This window comes from Pieris brassicae, chromosome 1 (genome assembly GCF_905147105.1).
Source record: "Pieris brassicae chromosome 1, ilPieBrab1.1, whole genome shotgun sequence".
Lineage (NCBI taxonomy): Eukaryota > Metazoa > Arthropoda > Insecta > Lepidoptera > Pieridae > Pieris > Pieris brassicae.
The window spans coordinates 12,569,872-12,585,723 of record NC_059665.1 but is presented as its reverse complement, the minus strand read 5'-3'; the positions used below and the strand labels follow the sequence as shown (position 1 = coordinate 12,585,723).

The 15,852-nt window shown below is 32.0% G+C and overlaps 1 protein-coding gene and 2 long non-coding RNA genes across 3 annotated transcripts in view; 1 reads left to right on the top strand and 2 right to left on the bottom strand.

Annotated features, from left to right (window-relative positions):
* Window positions 1–4,847: 4,847 nt before the first annotated feature.
* LOC123714874 lies at window positions 4,848–6,000 on the bottom strand. Its single transcript, XR_006754367.1, has 3 exons — window positions 5,957–6,000; window positions 5,246–5,320; window positions 4,848–4,997 (listed from the first exon to the last, which is right to left on the bottom strand). It is a non-coding gene; the product is annotated as an uncharacterized LOC123714874 (long non-coding RNA).
* Window positions 6,001–11,222: 5,222 nt separating this feature from the next.
* LOC123710729 lies at window positions 11,223–13,515 on the top strand. The gene is made up of 3 exons (XR_006753856.1): window positions 11,223–11,333; window positions 12,361–12,432; window positions 13,125–13,515. It is a non-coding gene; the product is annotated as an uncharacterized LOC123710729 (long non-coding RNA).
* Window positions 13,516–14,491: 976 nt separating this feature from the next.
* LOC123715548 overlaps window positions 14,492–15,852 on the bottom strand; it is a 70,195-nt gene continuing 68,834 nt past the window's right edge. The window contains exon 17 of the mRNA XM_045670685.1: window positions 14,492–15,570. Within this exon, the coding sequence (XP_045526641.1) occupies window positions 15,453–15,570 (118 nt within the window). The 3' untranslated portion in view covers window positions 14,492–15,452. The remainder of the gene's footprint in view (window positions 15,571–15,852) is intronic.

The window sequence follows — 15,852 nt, the reverse complement described above, 5'->3', positions numbered from 1 at the left end:
AAACCTTTGTAGCTTGTGGTAACAGAGTATAACACTTCTTTTATATGATTGTTTTTCTGCTATATGCTTTATACACAGAAAGTATAAAAAATTTAAAATCGCGAACGTCAAAAAAAATTCTTGGTCAAAGTATTCGATCTTTCCATCGCACGACTAATCTAAAGTAATATAGATGAGTGTATAAATGAGCGGCCATTGCATTCAGTGCACTCAAAGAAACAAGTTCCAGTTGTTTGGTTGCATATCAGTGGCTTTAAATTTTAAATAAAATGCCTTGCAGAGGTTGCGGTGACAGTAAGTATATTTTTTTACAATCATTAAGGATTCAATTATTTAGATTTATTATATTTAATACTGATTAATATCCCATCCCTATAGACCAATTTATTAAATTGCCGTATTCCGCTATTGAATCGAGTCCTCCCGTGGACTGCATAAATAAGTAAGCATAGGCTTCTATAGTCCGGGCTTTGGTACGGACTATATATAATTGTAATGTGTATAGTAATAACAAATTATTGCACAATAAATTAATACATTTTTTTACAAAAAAATGCATAATAATAACACTGATTAATATTATCGGGACCTTCCGTATCTTTCAAAAGATGTACGAAAAAAGCGTTAGTAACAAAAAATGTTACATATTTTATTTATAACATCTCCTAAAGAAAACTCTATACACCTTTTAAATAAATATATAATTATAGTATTCGTATTAGTCTAATCTATCTTATCCTTTCTGCATTTCCCAATATCCCAAATCATTGACCAGTTACTATTCAACCTCTTTTACTTTAATTACTTAATTTATTAAATAGTCAGAAGATCGAGGTTTGATTCCCTTATACCTTACCTTTGTATATTAACCGTTTTACATGTCTTAATATATCTCCTGTCTCCGAATATGTATAATATCTTATTATGATCTTGTCAAATCTTGTCGTGTCGTGTCTTAGATTTGACTTTATTATCTGTAATTATTTTAGGTTAATAATTAATTTCGCTAACCGAAAAAGTACATATTTTTATAAATTTTAAGTATTCAAAAACTGTTATTTTTTGTTTATTCCATTCCAAAATTGTGTTACTATTTCGAAACGAAGACTTTTCAGAAGAAATAGTTTTCCTCTGGTTTGTAATGTTAAGTTCTAGTAGGTAGTGGCCCTAGAGGTAGTGGGTGCTAGCCCTAGAGTATAATAATATTATTTAGTGTTAAAAAAAATGTAAATCAACCAGTAACTAACATGAAATAGAAAAATGCGAACGATTTTTATAATTTAAAACAAATTAAGACTTTGTTATCAAGTAGTTTATTTTATTTGTATAATCGGTTAAATAAAGGACATTATAATCAGACAAATTATTAATTTAGCGTGAAAAATATTTCTTACTTTCTTATATACCAATAATAATATAACTACATTTCCGGCGAAATAATGTTGATAAACATCCATCGTAGTAATTTCATTAAATATTATGAAACATTAATCAAGTACCTTAATACATGTTCAAAATAAATACATACTTTGGTCATGATCCTAATTACTTAAGAAGAATTTACAGGCGTCCCATGTCGTCCAATGTAAAAAAACACACCCATATTTTTATGATGCCAATCGAAAGAATGGCCAAAAACTAATAACTCTTCTTAAGTAACATAGTATTTTAAAAGAAAGGAACGGCATAAAATTAATAATTTTAATCATATTGAAAAAATACCCGAAACTTCCGTAGTCAATTAAGGAGGTATTTTTTTGTAAATTAATTAACTAAATTATTAAACTAAATGCTCAAAATGTGATCCTCATGTCTTACGCAAATCGGCAATCTTTTAATGATTACGCTGCCTGTTGATTTTTTTATCATTTTATGGTCAATACTCAATATGATATGGCACAATTCTGTTTGTAACTCGCCCACGTTCTCGTATCGCGTTTTGTATAGCATATCTTTCGCGCTGTTTCTTTCTTTTAAAACACTATGTTTCTTAATAAGAAATATTAGTTTATGGCTATTCTTTTGATTGGCATCATAAAAGTAGGGGTGTTTTTTTTTACATTTAAGGCGAGGCAAGTAATTTTAGAAAGTCTTTGAATGCAGAACTACTAACTTTTAAAAATAAGATAATGTCTTCTTTCAGGAAAAACCCCTATCTACGATATTTAAGGTAGTTTCCCTTTATGTCCCATAACTTTGGGACGTCCTGTATATAACTATAATTGATATGAAAGCAGCCAAGTACAAAAATCATTTTGTTATAACTGAGACATCCTTGGATCTCAATCAAGTATTTTTGAATATGTTGAAAAATTTAATATAATTTGGTTCTTGGATCTTTCACAACGTTTTCAATCACCTTACGACCGAGTCTTAAAACCCAGGAAACCCGTCTAAATCAGATTGATGAATAACGCTTCTCAGTTTCAGTAATATTAATCTTTATTTATTTTTAGGCTGTAAATGCACTACTACCCAGTGCTGCCAATCATGCAAATGCGATACATCATGCTCTTGCGCATGCAAGCGATCCAAGGACGCAGAAGCATCAGCTAAGAAATAGCAAGTTCAAGTCCGATTTTGTGCTTTGTATCCAAAAATAAAAATGTGTTGTTAGTTTTAAGAAATAATTGTTTTTCCTACTCCAGGTGGTTTTTCGAAAATTGAGTGTATGCACTATTCATAAAATTCGTTTTATAATGCGTTGGGTAATAAATATGTATTAAAAAATACTGTGTTTAACTGTGATTACATAGAAAAGCAGTGTTGGCCTAGTCGCATCAGCGTGCGACTCTCATTCCTGAGGTTCGATCCCCGGCTGTGCACCAATGGACTTTCTATGTGCGCATTTAACATTGCGTTTTATATTGACAAATGTGCATGAAACTGATACAGAAATCTGTGGCCATACCTAAAACGGTTGTAGCGCCACTGATTCTTTTACATAGAGATATGGCAGCATATGTCTGTAATATAACCAAGTATTTGTTTCGCCAGGAACTAAACCCATACCTAACTCATAGACTAAGGAAATGTATAAACGTCTCTTCGGATCTGTGGCAAAATTTCATTATCGGATTTACGCTCCACGACAGGGCACTTTTTATAACAATTTTAACCACGCAACTCCAATTAACGAAACAAGCTGGGATTATCCTCAAACCGATACGACTACCTACAAATATACGCCCTTGACAGCCTCCTTCCAAGGTTTTGCAGGTGCACTCCAGGTACATGTGCACTTAACTCTAAGTGCCTCGTTTGTCCTGTCAAACAAAAAGTAAGTTGTGATAAGTGGATACTGTATACAGAACTAATAATAACTTTAATCACTCCATATATACGCATATAGCTATAATATATAAGAACGTCAATAATATTATAAAACATGAAAATAACGCGTTCTGTTGTTATTTTGGGGCTAATTATGTTGGTCACCGGAGGTCTCGAAGAAAAAAAAGTTTTAAAAACTACTTTAAATAAAATAAAACTTATAAGTGTGGCAGCTCGACGCTGCATTTTCGTTCTTAATTTTTTTTATTTATTTACTGAATATAAAGTTCTTTTTACGCCATGAAACAAATCTTTACACATAATTAAGAACTTATTAAAAATATAATAAATTAGTTGAGGAACACTAGGTTAGTATAATTTTTACAACTATCAAATTTTATACACTATTTATTTCACTTTCCTTAGATTTCTACTTCGAATTATTTCAGTAGTCTTATTATTTTCTTATGGAGCCAAGTTTACATTTCAAGGATCGTCATGCTCGCTTAAATGTCCGCTTGTGGCGGCTGCTTGCTTCAGATCGTCTTTCTTCTTAAAATATGGCGAGGGGGCCGATGGTTGGCCATGCGTCAAACTCGTGAACGGTTGCTACTTTTTGTGAATGGTCGTACATGAATTCGTGTATGCGGTGATATTAGTTATTTCGACTACGTATTTGGGTGTTGTTCCCACAAGAATGTTAGTGCATGCCTCCTGCTGATAGAGGACAAATCTTTGTTTTTAATTTATTATATTATAATTAATTACTTCAGATGTCATGTTGCACATCATGTAATGGCTGCAGCTCCTTACAAACGTCGTGTAAAACAAAAACTTGTCGATTAAAAAGGGTGGCGGAGATTGTATTGCCAGTTCTTCTCTTCCGTTCTACGCCCTTGATTTGATAACTAGCAGTAAATGTTAAGCTAGAAGCATTTTATATACATTTCTGTTTTTGACGTTTATAAGTGTACATTGTGTTACCTATATGAATAAATGATTTTGAATTGAATTATAACTACCGATTCTAAATAACTTATGTTTAAGTATCCCACAGTCTTAATTACACTGAGTAAACACAATTCGACACCATGGAACCACCATGGGCACATAAAAGCAATAGAATGTTTCAAATGTTGGGAATCTGATAGTAAAGTAGCTTCCATCATCTACTTGGACAGCGGTATATAACTTAACTATGTAATAACTTAATTTAGAAAACCTATTCATGTCATGATTTGATTTCTATAATGTTAAAAAAACTGATTTGGCTTACCTGATATTACAAAATTTAATTAATATTAAAATGGCCAACAAATCTTACAACAACAATCCGCGTATGCGTTTAGGATTTATGGATAGTTGCACTTCATACTCTGTTACGTTTAAAAGAATCTAAGTTACGAGTGCTATTTTAATATAAAGTTAAAATGTTCAAGAACGTCCTGGTCTAAAAAGTATATGCCTAGAAACCCCAGGTTCCATTTTTTTCGAATACTAAGTGTACTTTTTTATGAAAGAGTAGCCGCAAAATATTTCCAAATATTAGATCCTAATCTTAATAAAAGACAACATTCAACAGAACATTTATATTAGACAATAAAATAAAACAATAGTTATAAGGAAGACAACAGAAAATGATATAGGGAAGAAAACTTCTAGGAACTTGGTTGCCCGAGAGCGGGTTTCATGTTCAACTCTGTCCATCTTCTAGCAGCATCCACCTGCAAATGATTTAAAAAACAAGGTTTGTGTGTTATGCAGTATTTTCAGTAAGGTTTTGCGATGTTCCGTTTATGATCTGATTATACTCAGATTGAAATTACAATAATAGTTAAACACTGTACAATTTAAAACATAGATAATAATAACACGCTTTCAGCTTTCAGCTTACAGACAATTACCGAATTCTGTATGTACCTTAACCAGATAGCACATTTATATAAAAAAAAATCTTAGACGAATATTGTACCTTCAGAAGAGCAATCACTGCAGCCTTTTTCTTTACAGGTGCAAGAGTCTTTGCAAGATCCTTCGGGGCACGAATCTGAAATTAATTAGGGTCTAAATAAAGTAGTGAACAAAATGACGGAAGAACCAAGTCTTTATAGAGTAACTTATCAGTCTAGAAGAATCTTATCTTAGAATTATTGCGATATCTCCTGGTCGTGGGTTCGATCCCCTCTGATATCATACTAGATCTTTGTGTGAGGTCATTGTTATATGTTTTGAAACACATTAGTTAAAACTTTACATAGAGATTTTGTGTTTATTCATACGTAAGTTATAAAGATGTAATCCTTAGAGTGAATAATTACTAGGTTGTTATTAGCCACATTTTTTTCCTAAATGTTTAAAGCAACTTGGAAGGAATGAAGAAACTGTATCGAACCAAGACAAAAAAGGATATTAACGAAAATGGTAATCTATAAAATGCGTTTCCACTTATAACAAAACAGGTGTTAAGATGAATGCGGAGATAGTTGTATCTTCGATTAAAGGCATTGTCAACAATGCACTTAAAATGTTCAATTATTCTGACAAAAACAATTTTAAAAAAGACGTTGTTTGATGACGATTTCTAAACATTAAATAAATTTTACTTACTCAAAACTATTAGCTATTAAATGATTGGTTCATATCTTAATAATTGAGAATATATATATACTTTTAAATCACTTACCTTTGCACGGCTCACAGGGAGATGGCATGTTGACTGTTATCCGTTGTTAAGTATTATTTAGTAATCTTTTACCTCGGTTTTATACAGAATTAATTTAACAAAAACTACGCGTTATTGAGAGCAAGGTGACGGAGGAAAAAAATTATCAATTGTTGATATTCACTAAATATACACAATAGTCAAACAATTCAACTGAAAATAATATTTTTTTATAATAATAATCGTTTATTTGCTGGAATATAGTGTCGGTAATGTATGTACCAATAGCACTACAACCTTTAGGTCTCGCCCTCAGATTTCTGTATCAGTTCCGTGATCATTTCACACAATCACATTTCTGTGCCTGAAACCGTCCACAGCGTCGATGTCGGGGTCTAAGGCATGCCGGTTTCCTCACGATGTTTTCCTTTACCGTACGAGCGAATAATAAATGCACACATTGCCAGAAAACCTATTGGGTCAACGCCGAGGAACGAACCTAGGACCCCAGGGATGAGAAACGCATGATGAAGCCACTAGTGGCTTCTACCACTTTGCGTTAGTATCTAGCGTTGGTGTTGATTGATAGTAGGTGGCATGATGGTTTAATATGGTGACTTACAAAAATGTATTGGACATGGAAAAAAGGCTCGATTAAGGTATCCGAAACCATTAATTGAGTTATTGAGAATTGAACAGGCCATATTATTTACACTAACATAAAATTTATAAAAATATTCCATTAATTTATTTTTAATTCATTAAAAACCTGGCTGATTATTCCCACCACCAAAGCTATAAATATAACAAATGTTACAAATAAATATTCAATAGTTATTATTTTATTTTTATTTCGACATAAGCCAAATACTAGTATTAGTACTAGTGATAGTTTGTGTTTTTGTAAGTAAATAAATAAATATTCAAAATTTTTGGTAAGTAGACCCTTGTCAAATTCCTGGAATAACGAGATATATAAAAACAATTTAAATAGGAGCTAACATTTAGAAACTCGGAAGACTTAGATAATAATTAAGGAAATCTTTTTAATTAATTTTCCGCACCAATGTGTATTGGTGCGGCAAAGTAGCAGATATTGTTATCTGCGCCGGAAAGCCTTCGATATTTGGAGACGTTTCCTATGTTTTTGTTGATAAACCTTCATCTTTTCTATGCCGATTATATTTAAATCTTAAATTAATTTTTATTGTCACATTCGGACCAGGATAACCGATCACGGAACAATGGAAGCAATTTGTGGAAATGTACAAGGTATTTATAATATTACTTTAATTTGTATTATTTTCTGTAAATTGCAATAATATTTAACGTACTTGTACACTATATTTATTTGGCTTAGAAGGTATTACCGACCACTAACATTATTTGGGGCCCCAACTACTAATCTTAACCAAAACTGAATTATTATTACAATAGTGTTATGAAAACACAAACTAAAATTCATTAAAAAAAATTATGAAAATTACGGCATGCATTACAACAATGCTTTTTGCAACAGTTATGTCACTTAGCGCCCATATCGTTTTGTTACCATAAACATACATAAAACAGGTTACATAAATTATCAGGCGACGGACTAAGGAATAAGCCCTTAAGCTCAAGCTTTTTCTTCCAGGCAGTCCTCGTATGAAAAGATAAAAAAGAAATACCTCCTGAGGATAATGTACAAGTGCATCACATGGGCATGCACTGGGCATACAAAAATATATGTAACACTAGATTTAAATAATAAACTAAAATCTTATGAAAGTAAAAGCTTATCTTAAATAATATCCTTAATATGTTGCGTGACTATATTTTTTTTTCTCGGACTTAAGTTACTTAAGTTAAAATAAAAATATTTTCTCTTTATAATATAAATATAGCTATATAAAATGTAAATCAGTGATGGCGTAGTGGCTTCAGCGTGCAATTCTGATCCCTAAGATGATAGGTTCGATCCCGGCTGTGTACTAATGGACTTTCCATGTGAGACTTCTAAACATCGTGAGGAAATCGGCTTGCTGTAGACCTGTAGAGGGGCTGATCACCCACTTGCAACATCACACTACTTTACAATGAAACAGCTGGTTTTTTATTTTTATATATATTGTCATAACTTAAATGACATACAAAACATTTTTAAGTGGTAAATTTTCTTACAGGAACCCAAGAAACCTTTGAATCAACACCAACAGAATGCCTCTGCAAGAAGAACGCGTCATCAAAGAGACTACGATTAATAATGAACGCCATTGGAATTTTAATAGCAGTTCTAGCTACGTATATGATCATCAGTACGGATTCGAAGTTATATGTCTTTTTCTGGCTGTGCTATTCTGTTCTACGTCGACTGATGGTGAAATCTAAAATACATTTAAAGTCTGCGTGATTATCAAATTTATTATTTATTTCAAACGGACTATGACGTTGGGCCAACTAAACAAGTACTTTAAGAAGAAATCTACGTTTTAATTATGTACATTAAAAGTTTTGGGTATATTTTATTAGCGTTACATCACGCTTTGTACAAATATAATCTTATTTAGTTGGATAACGTGTGTTATCTAATTTAATTTGTGCAATCGCCTATATGACTTAGCAGATGATTTTTGCTCATTGGTTCTGGTATATATTACACAAGGTAAATGATCCAAGTAAACTATTGTTTTGTATTGTATAGCACGTTAAATGTATTATATACTATGATAAGAATAAGACTAAGTTATCTCACCACTCTTAAATGAATGCACGAAATTTTATGCGCCTGATGAAATTCACACTATTTAGATTTTGTAGAATAATTTATTGTTTTAGTATTATCATGTTATATTTTAATTTATTATTATAATTTATTGAACAAAATGCAGTATTGTTATTTCCTCTCATACGAAAATCCCTTCCTATGGTTTTTATCATATATTGCATCCACTGTCAAGTTTCCGACTTGCTAATAACGGCTATTTAGGAATATTATTATTGGCTATTATTATATACATAACATAAATTTAAGATTGAATTCCTTTTTTTACAAATAAAAAATGCGTTTTTTATGTGTCCGACACACAAAAATGAAAATGTAAACAAATTTAAAGAGTTTGGTCCCTTTAGCAGTGTACCTTTAATGGGTGCAGAATTTCCACGCTGTTGTACTTATTCGTTGAGCGAGGAAAACACCAGCTCTGAGGTCATCAGTAACATTTACCAGGCGCCAACTTAAATCTTTAATTACCAGTGAACTTGAACCCCATGGCCCAAGAGTTTCTACTCCAAAGGGAACAAAATCAATGTTCGAGAAAAGACTTTAATTAGTTTACGTAATTTTGTAATTATGTCTCAGAGAGCAAAGTTTTATTAACACATTAAACCTACAAATGTAGTTGGTATGGCAACAGACCACATTAAAGATAATATTAAGAAGTGTGGGATAAACGCTTATCGAGAGCTTTTAAATGTCATTTTTCAAAGTCAAGGCCAACCGCAGAGGTCTTTGCTCGATGTTGATTCATTTCAAATAAAAAACTTAATTGCTACGATAGCTGGAGAGTGATGGTTGAAACATTTTTTACTATGACTTGTCTTTAGAGTTCCATATCGAATTACCTAGTGAACGAAAAGAAATAAGTATAAACGTACGATCCCAATGAATGATTAATTGAACCAAAGTCTTTATATATGGAAAATCTAGATATGTTATTGTAATAAATAAAAAGGTACGACTGAAACATAAGGTCACGCCATATTAGGTTAATACGTATCCGCAAAAAAAACAAAATAAACAAGGCATGAATTACAGTTAACTGTATTTTTATTAGACTTGTACTGACCACATTTTGACGTCGCTAAATCGCTGGGTTGGCCCATACGGAATCATATAAAATGTGATGCTTTGATTGATCGACTTTATCAAAATCTTTTTTTTAAATCGATTAAACGAATTTATCAAAGGGTTTTTCATTAGGTGTCGACTTAGACTAGATAAGCAGACACTACAAAGACAAGTTATTGTGTGAAAATAACGATTTGTAATTTAAAACATCGAAATCATTGTGTTTCCGTATGCTAAGTTTATTCTGGGTTAACAAAAACCGAGGCTTTTAATAATTCAAACAATTTCAATTGACAGGTATAATATTTACGGCTTTTTCTAAATACTTAAATCTGTTTTCTTTTAAATCGTAGAAAAGATTTCTTATTTCTCAAGTACTCCTACTACCTACCTACTTAGTGCTCAATCAGCCTGTTTTTATATAACAGGTATATTTAAAGTCCTTTATTAACATTTAACAATGACTGAAAGTTAATTATTTAATAAAAATTAAGGCATTTCGTGATACATATTTTTTTATATATCTATGATTCATAACGTTGAGAAATAAACATACAAGCAATACAATACTCTTCACTGTATAGATATAAATTCATTATAGATTAGGCCTCGCTGGTCGAACCGGTCGGAAGCATGTTTTTGTTTAGAAGCAATCATTTTATTGTGGCTCGCGGCTATAAGTTGTTTACTTGTCTTGTTTATACTCGGAGCTAGTGAAGAAAAATATCTAAGATGTAGCGAAAGATTTTACAGATATTTGTGTCTACTGTTTGTGTCAAATAATGTTAAATTAAATTGATATTAAAGAGTACTTTATACGTCCCAAGGAACGTTTTAAAATGTATTAAAAAGTTTAGTACCGATACTGAATTGTCAAATAAGAGAGGAACTAAAAAATAATCGATTACACTGTCTTCTGAAAAATGATATTTCACCATAGGACAATAAATATCTTAAACAGTTTTGATACATATCTAGGATTTTCATCTATTCAGAGGACACTAGACAACAGTCAGTATAAAGAGTGTCCCGTAGTGCGGAGAACTTTGTGCAGATAATACCTGCTGTGTCTAGCTTAGACATAGACATAACATTTATTACTAACAAAACACACACACAGAAACACATTAAATAACAATAATAAAAAAATACAAATAATTAAATAAAGAATAATAATAGAGAGATAACAATTTTTTTTAAGAAAAAGGTTTAATTGTGTAATGCGTGTGTGCTGTGGTCGTAATTGGCCATGGCTCAGCTGAGGAGCAGAGTTGTTCCACAGCGCTTGTCATTCTGCCAGAGACCACAGCAGCTAGTTTGCGCCTCAGTCGCAAAAAAACAACTTAGGACTATGAGATACATTTGAAAACCAAGACCGAGAAATTAATCCAAACTAAGTGGCTATCTCTGGGCCTATATCAGTTGCGCGATCGTCGGATCCCCCCACATAGCTCAGTTATTGACCCGGCGCGTTGAGTCCGATGCGCGCGCACTCTCTCTGTGGTCTAGAACCATCCTAGCCTAGCTCAAACGACCACGCGATGCCGGCACCTTGTGAATCCTGTAAAAGTAAGTGTTAACTCTTAAAAATGTTTTGTTTTTCAGTCATAGCTTAATGGTTATTACGTCATTTCAGAAGTTATATGTAGATATCATTTAATTTTTAACCGATTTCAAAAACTGATGGATCAGGTCGTCCATCTAACGTGTAATATTGTCTGAAGTAATAATATTAATTTTTTTTTTTAAATCTGATAAACATAAGTCCATAATTATTGTTTTGTACAATATTGGTGTAAATATTGTATCAGTAAGTGTTAGCTTTAAAGTGTATTATATCATAAAATTAAAAATGTATTATAAAATTACACGCAACAACACCAGATACAGTTACCATTTAGGTAGTTTAAAAATCAAATGCAAATTTTTCCTTATTAATTTGATAAGTAAAAAGCAAAATAACTTTTCATTTATACATATACCTACTTACTACATAGACTATAACCAATATAAATTATTAAACACTCCTTATGTTACGTAGTTATCGAGATAAAAGTCAAAATGCATTGAAAAGTCTACGAATAAAATATATTATAACATATATCTGAGCTATAGTCTGTCTGAATCAAATCAGTCTGAATTATAGTTAAATTATTAGACTGTGTACTGTGTGGAAAAATTTAAAATTATGTAAAATAATAAGTTTATAATAATACAAATAGCTTTAATCCGGCTAAAACATTGTTTTCTTTCGATTGTGTACTGTTTAACTGTGTATTTGATTAATTTCATTTGCATAAAGGAAATGAATTCACTTGGTTAATGCATTGTTTGTCTATTTGTACCGATTCAAGTAAAATGTAAGATATACGTCCTCTTTCATACAATTCAGTTCTGTGTTTTATCGTAAAATGAACTTCGAATGAAACTCTAATATAATGTATAAATATTTAATTGAGAGAAACGTGAATAATTAAAACATTCACAGAACGACATATTCTTGATCTTAGCGGCAGTTCTGAGCTCCTAATTAATTAGAGAACTTGTGATAAATGTTCGTTGTGCCTAGGAAATAATTTATTATTAACAATTCCAGGTACTTGTAGCGGCGGGAAGGCAGCCTGTGGGGCATCATGCACCTGCGGGCCGTCCTGCGCTTGCGGCGATGGTAGGATATTTGAATTTATTGCACATGTTTAAAACAAAGATGTTGTTTGTTTATTTTTTATCACACATTGTTTATTATTAATGTTTTAATTAGTAATTATTAATTCATTAGTGCGACTAACACCCGATTTGATTGCGATTAAGTTTTATACAGCCTCAGTTTTGTACGGAACCTCTCCCCATAAGGCAAAGGACAGACACTCTTCGTTTTCTTTCATTGGTACCGTTTATGATATTTATGATGCAAATATGCAGGCCTCCCCTACTTATTTAGGAAAATTATTATTCTACTGGTATCAAATTTAAATTCAAAATCATTTATTCATTTAGCTAACACTTATGAACGTCAATAAATCAATACATATTAAATGCTTCTAATTTTACATTTACTACCAGTTCTGAAACAAAGGGAGTAGAACAGATGAGAAGAATGAAAATAATCTCTTCGCCACTCTTTGTAATCGCCAAGGTTTTGGTTTTACAAAATGTTTGTAAGGAGCTGCAACCATTACACCATGTTCGACATGATATTTTTAAGTAATTGATAATAAAAAGAAATAAATAAAAAAAGATTCGTCCTCTATCTATCCCAGGACGGCCGTCAAAACTACTAAATTATTTTAATTATTAAAATGTATTTGATTTTAGGATTACACTGGACTAATACAAGCTCTTTTTTTTGTTGTATTTCAGGCAACAAGCCATGCTGCCAGGGAAAGTAAACCTCTCAAAGATTCCAGATTCTTCTTAAAGGCTATATTTTACTATTATCTAATCGCATAGTTATATAATTAATAGTTTATCGCAAATAATGTAGTTGATATCTGAAAATTCTAACATAAAAATATTGTGTCGTCATGAAATGAAAGTTTAAATATAACTTATGACTAGCTTAATGTTTAGAATAGTTTTTTGCTTATTGGCTATAATATAAGTGTTAGTGAAATTTTATTATATTCAATGTTTAAATCTAAATGTATTCTTGTAATAAAAGAGTCCCTAGTACTTCAAATACTCATTAATTTAATATTGTGAGCATACACACAATTGTGTGCAAGAGTAGTATTATATTTAGTATAAGAAAGTGTTTTGTTTTTATTTGCCCCACTACCTTTACCGGTGGATAAGCGCGTATAAGGCGTACATCAGACATACGCCGAATTCCCTGGGGCGGAATGTCGAAGATGTTAAGAATCGCTTGCGCCGAGTCAACAACGTGCGACAATGCCGTGTGCTACACATTGTGTCATGCGGAACCTTGTGGCTTGCTACAAATAGAAAGCGTTTACGGCATATATAGTATACGGCAGCTTATTATACGCCGAGGCAACGTCGTGCCTGGATAATTTCCAAGACATTGTGCTGTTTATGGAGTGTTACTGGTCTACCTACTTGTTTGATCGAGGGGATACACCATAGAATATGGCTGTTCAAGTAACTTTAGCAGCAGCTTGTTTAGTACTACTAAGCCATGCAGCAACTAAAGAAGAAACGTTGCTGGAAATGAAGCTTACTTCAGAGTGGTCTACGGACTAGATTACTAAGAAAAATTAAGGCAGACGATGTAATGGTGCCCTATTTAATAACTTTACCAGAATATCAACTGAGGACTTTTTTTTAAGTCTAAATATTTTTCGTTACACCACTCGTTCCAAAATAAATACAAACAAATACATTACCTACGAACTGTTTTGACGCACGAAAAATGTCGCATGGAATCCATTAGGCCCGGATACAAGCTGCGACAGTTTGCCACATAACGCCAGGTGTTGCCATGCTGCACGGTTCTTGCCACAAAGTGTGACATTTTTGACTTTGTAGCATGCGGCCTTGTGGCATGCCGCAATGCCGCACAATGTTGCCCCGGTGTAATATAGCCTTTAGAAACGTTTGGGTCGTGTTCTTCCTTTGACCCTGTGTACGCTCTGTGGGCGTCTAGTCCGAGTTTCGTGGCGTGGAATCGAATCAAATATAAAACGACTTTAATTGTCTATTGTTCTTTCAAAATAATATCTGTTAAGTTATCAACGATCGCATTGATTTGAAAGAAAACATTGAAATGAAAAGTTCCATTTATTTTACGACAACTTGTATATCATTCTTGAATACATTGGAAGCAACAAATGGGACTGTAACTCTTATTCTAAATAATATTATAGGAATTTATTATGTTTAGTACAAAAATACGCACAACTAAGATGAACCATGCGAATTAATTAAATCTCTACTCAGTAATAAAAACATTAGCATACTTCAGCTAATTACAAAAATAAATCAGTCTCCATCGCCATGTGTAATCCTTTTTTAGATTAAATCAAAATGGAAGACGAATGGCGATGTTGCCAGATGTATTATTCATTCTCAAAATTAATACCACAAAGCTAAAGATAAATTGAAAACTTTACAGATAGGACTTTCGCTTATAATTAAACCACTAAATGAAACAGTTTTTAAATTTCTACCAAAAATCGACCCCGAGGTTATATTTCGAAAGCGTTATCCGAACATTGTTCATGCGCATGAAAATAGATAAGGCGACTTATGTATTTATTTTGTATAAACTCTCGCTTCTCGAAATATAACTCACGTGGACGTTTAAACAGTATATAGAATATAGATAATACATAATATGACTTATTTCTAATACTATTTATGAAAATATAAGTTTTTCAACATAAGGCGAGTGCCTATAAAATTATCTCATCACAAACGACATATTTAACGAATATAATATATTTTAGTGGACAATAAAGTGAGCTTAAATACTTTTATATTTCGTACAAAATATAATATCATCACTTAATTACCAGACTTGACAAATGCACTTCGTAAATACGCACTTACTAAAAAATCTACCAAAATGGTAGAAAAACAACATTTAATTTGACAATTCGTAACTCATTTCAATAAAATAATATTATTTTTAATGTTTTCGATCACAACGCAATCACTGAGTTTGGTGTTTATGGCAAAATGTCAATGAATTGTAACCGAGCCGTTTTTGGCAGGAAAGTTTGCGATCTATGGCACAGATTCTTCCTCGCTTCCTTCGTCCGAGTCGTATACGGGCGCGCCATTTTTCATCTGTATTACAGATTTCTTCCTGTGTCTGTGCTCCTTTTGGTCCTTTTCTATGTTTCTGAAATAATGAGGTTTAGAAATTTAATAATGTAATAAAATCAAGATCAGTTTTAAACTGATATACTAATTAAATTTTATGTAAATTTCATAGACATTCTGGAAAAAATTTTTTTTTAATTATTCCAAACCGATTACATTATACAAAAATCAAAACTTAGGTCTATTAGTTCTATTAAGTCTTGTTAAACAAGAAAAAGATCCGACTTCTTTCAGACCATTCCGTTTTCAATATGTAAATACGTAAAAACACTTGAAACGGAACAAATTGTATTTTGACTCG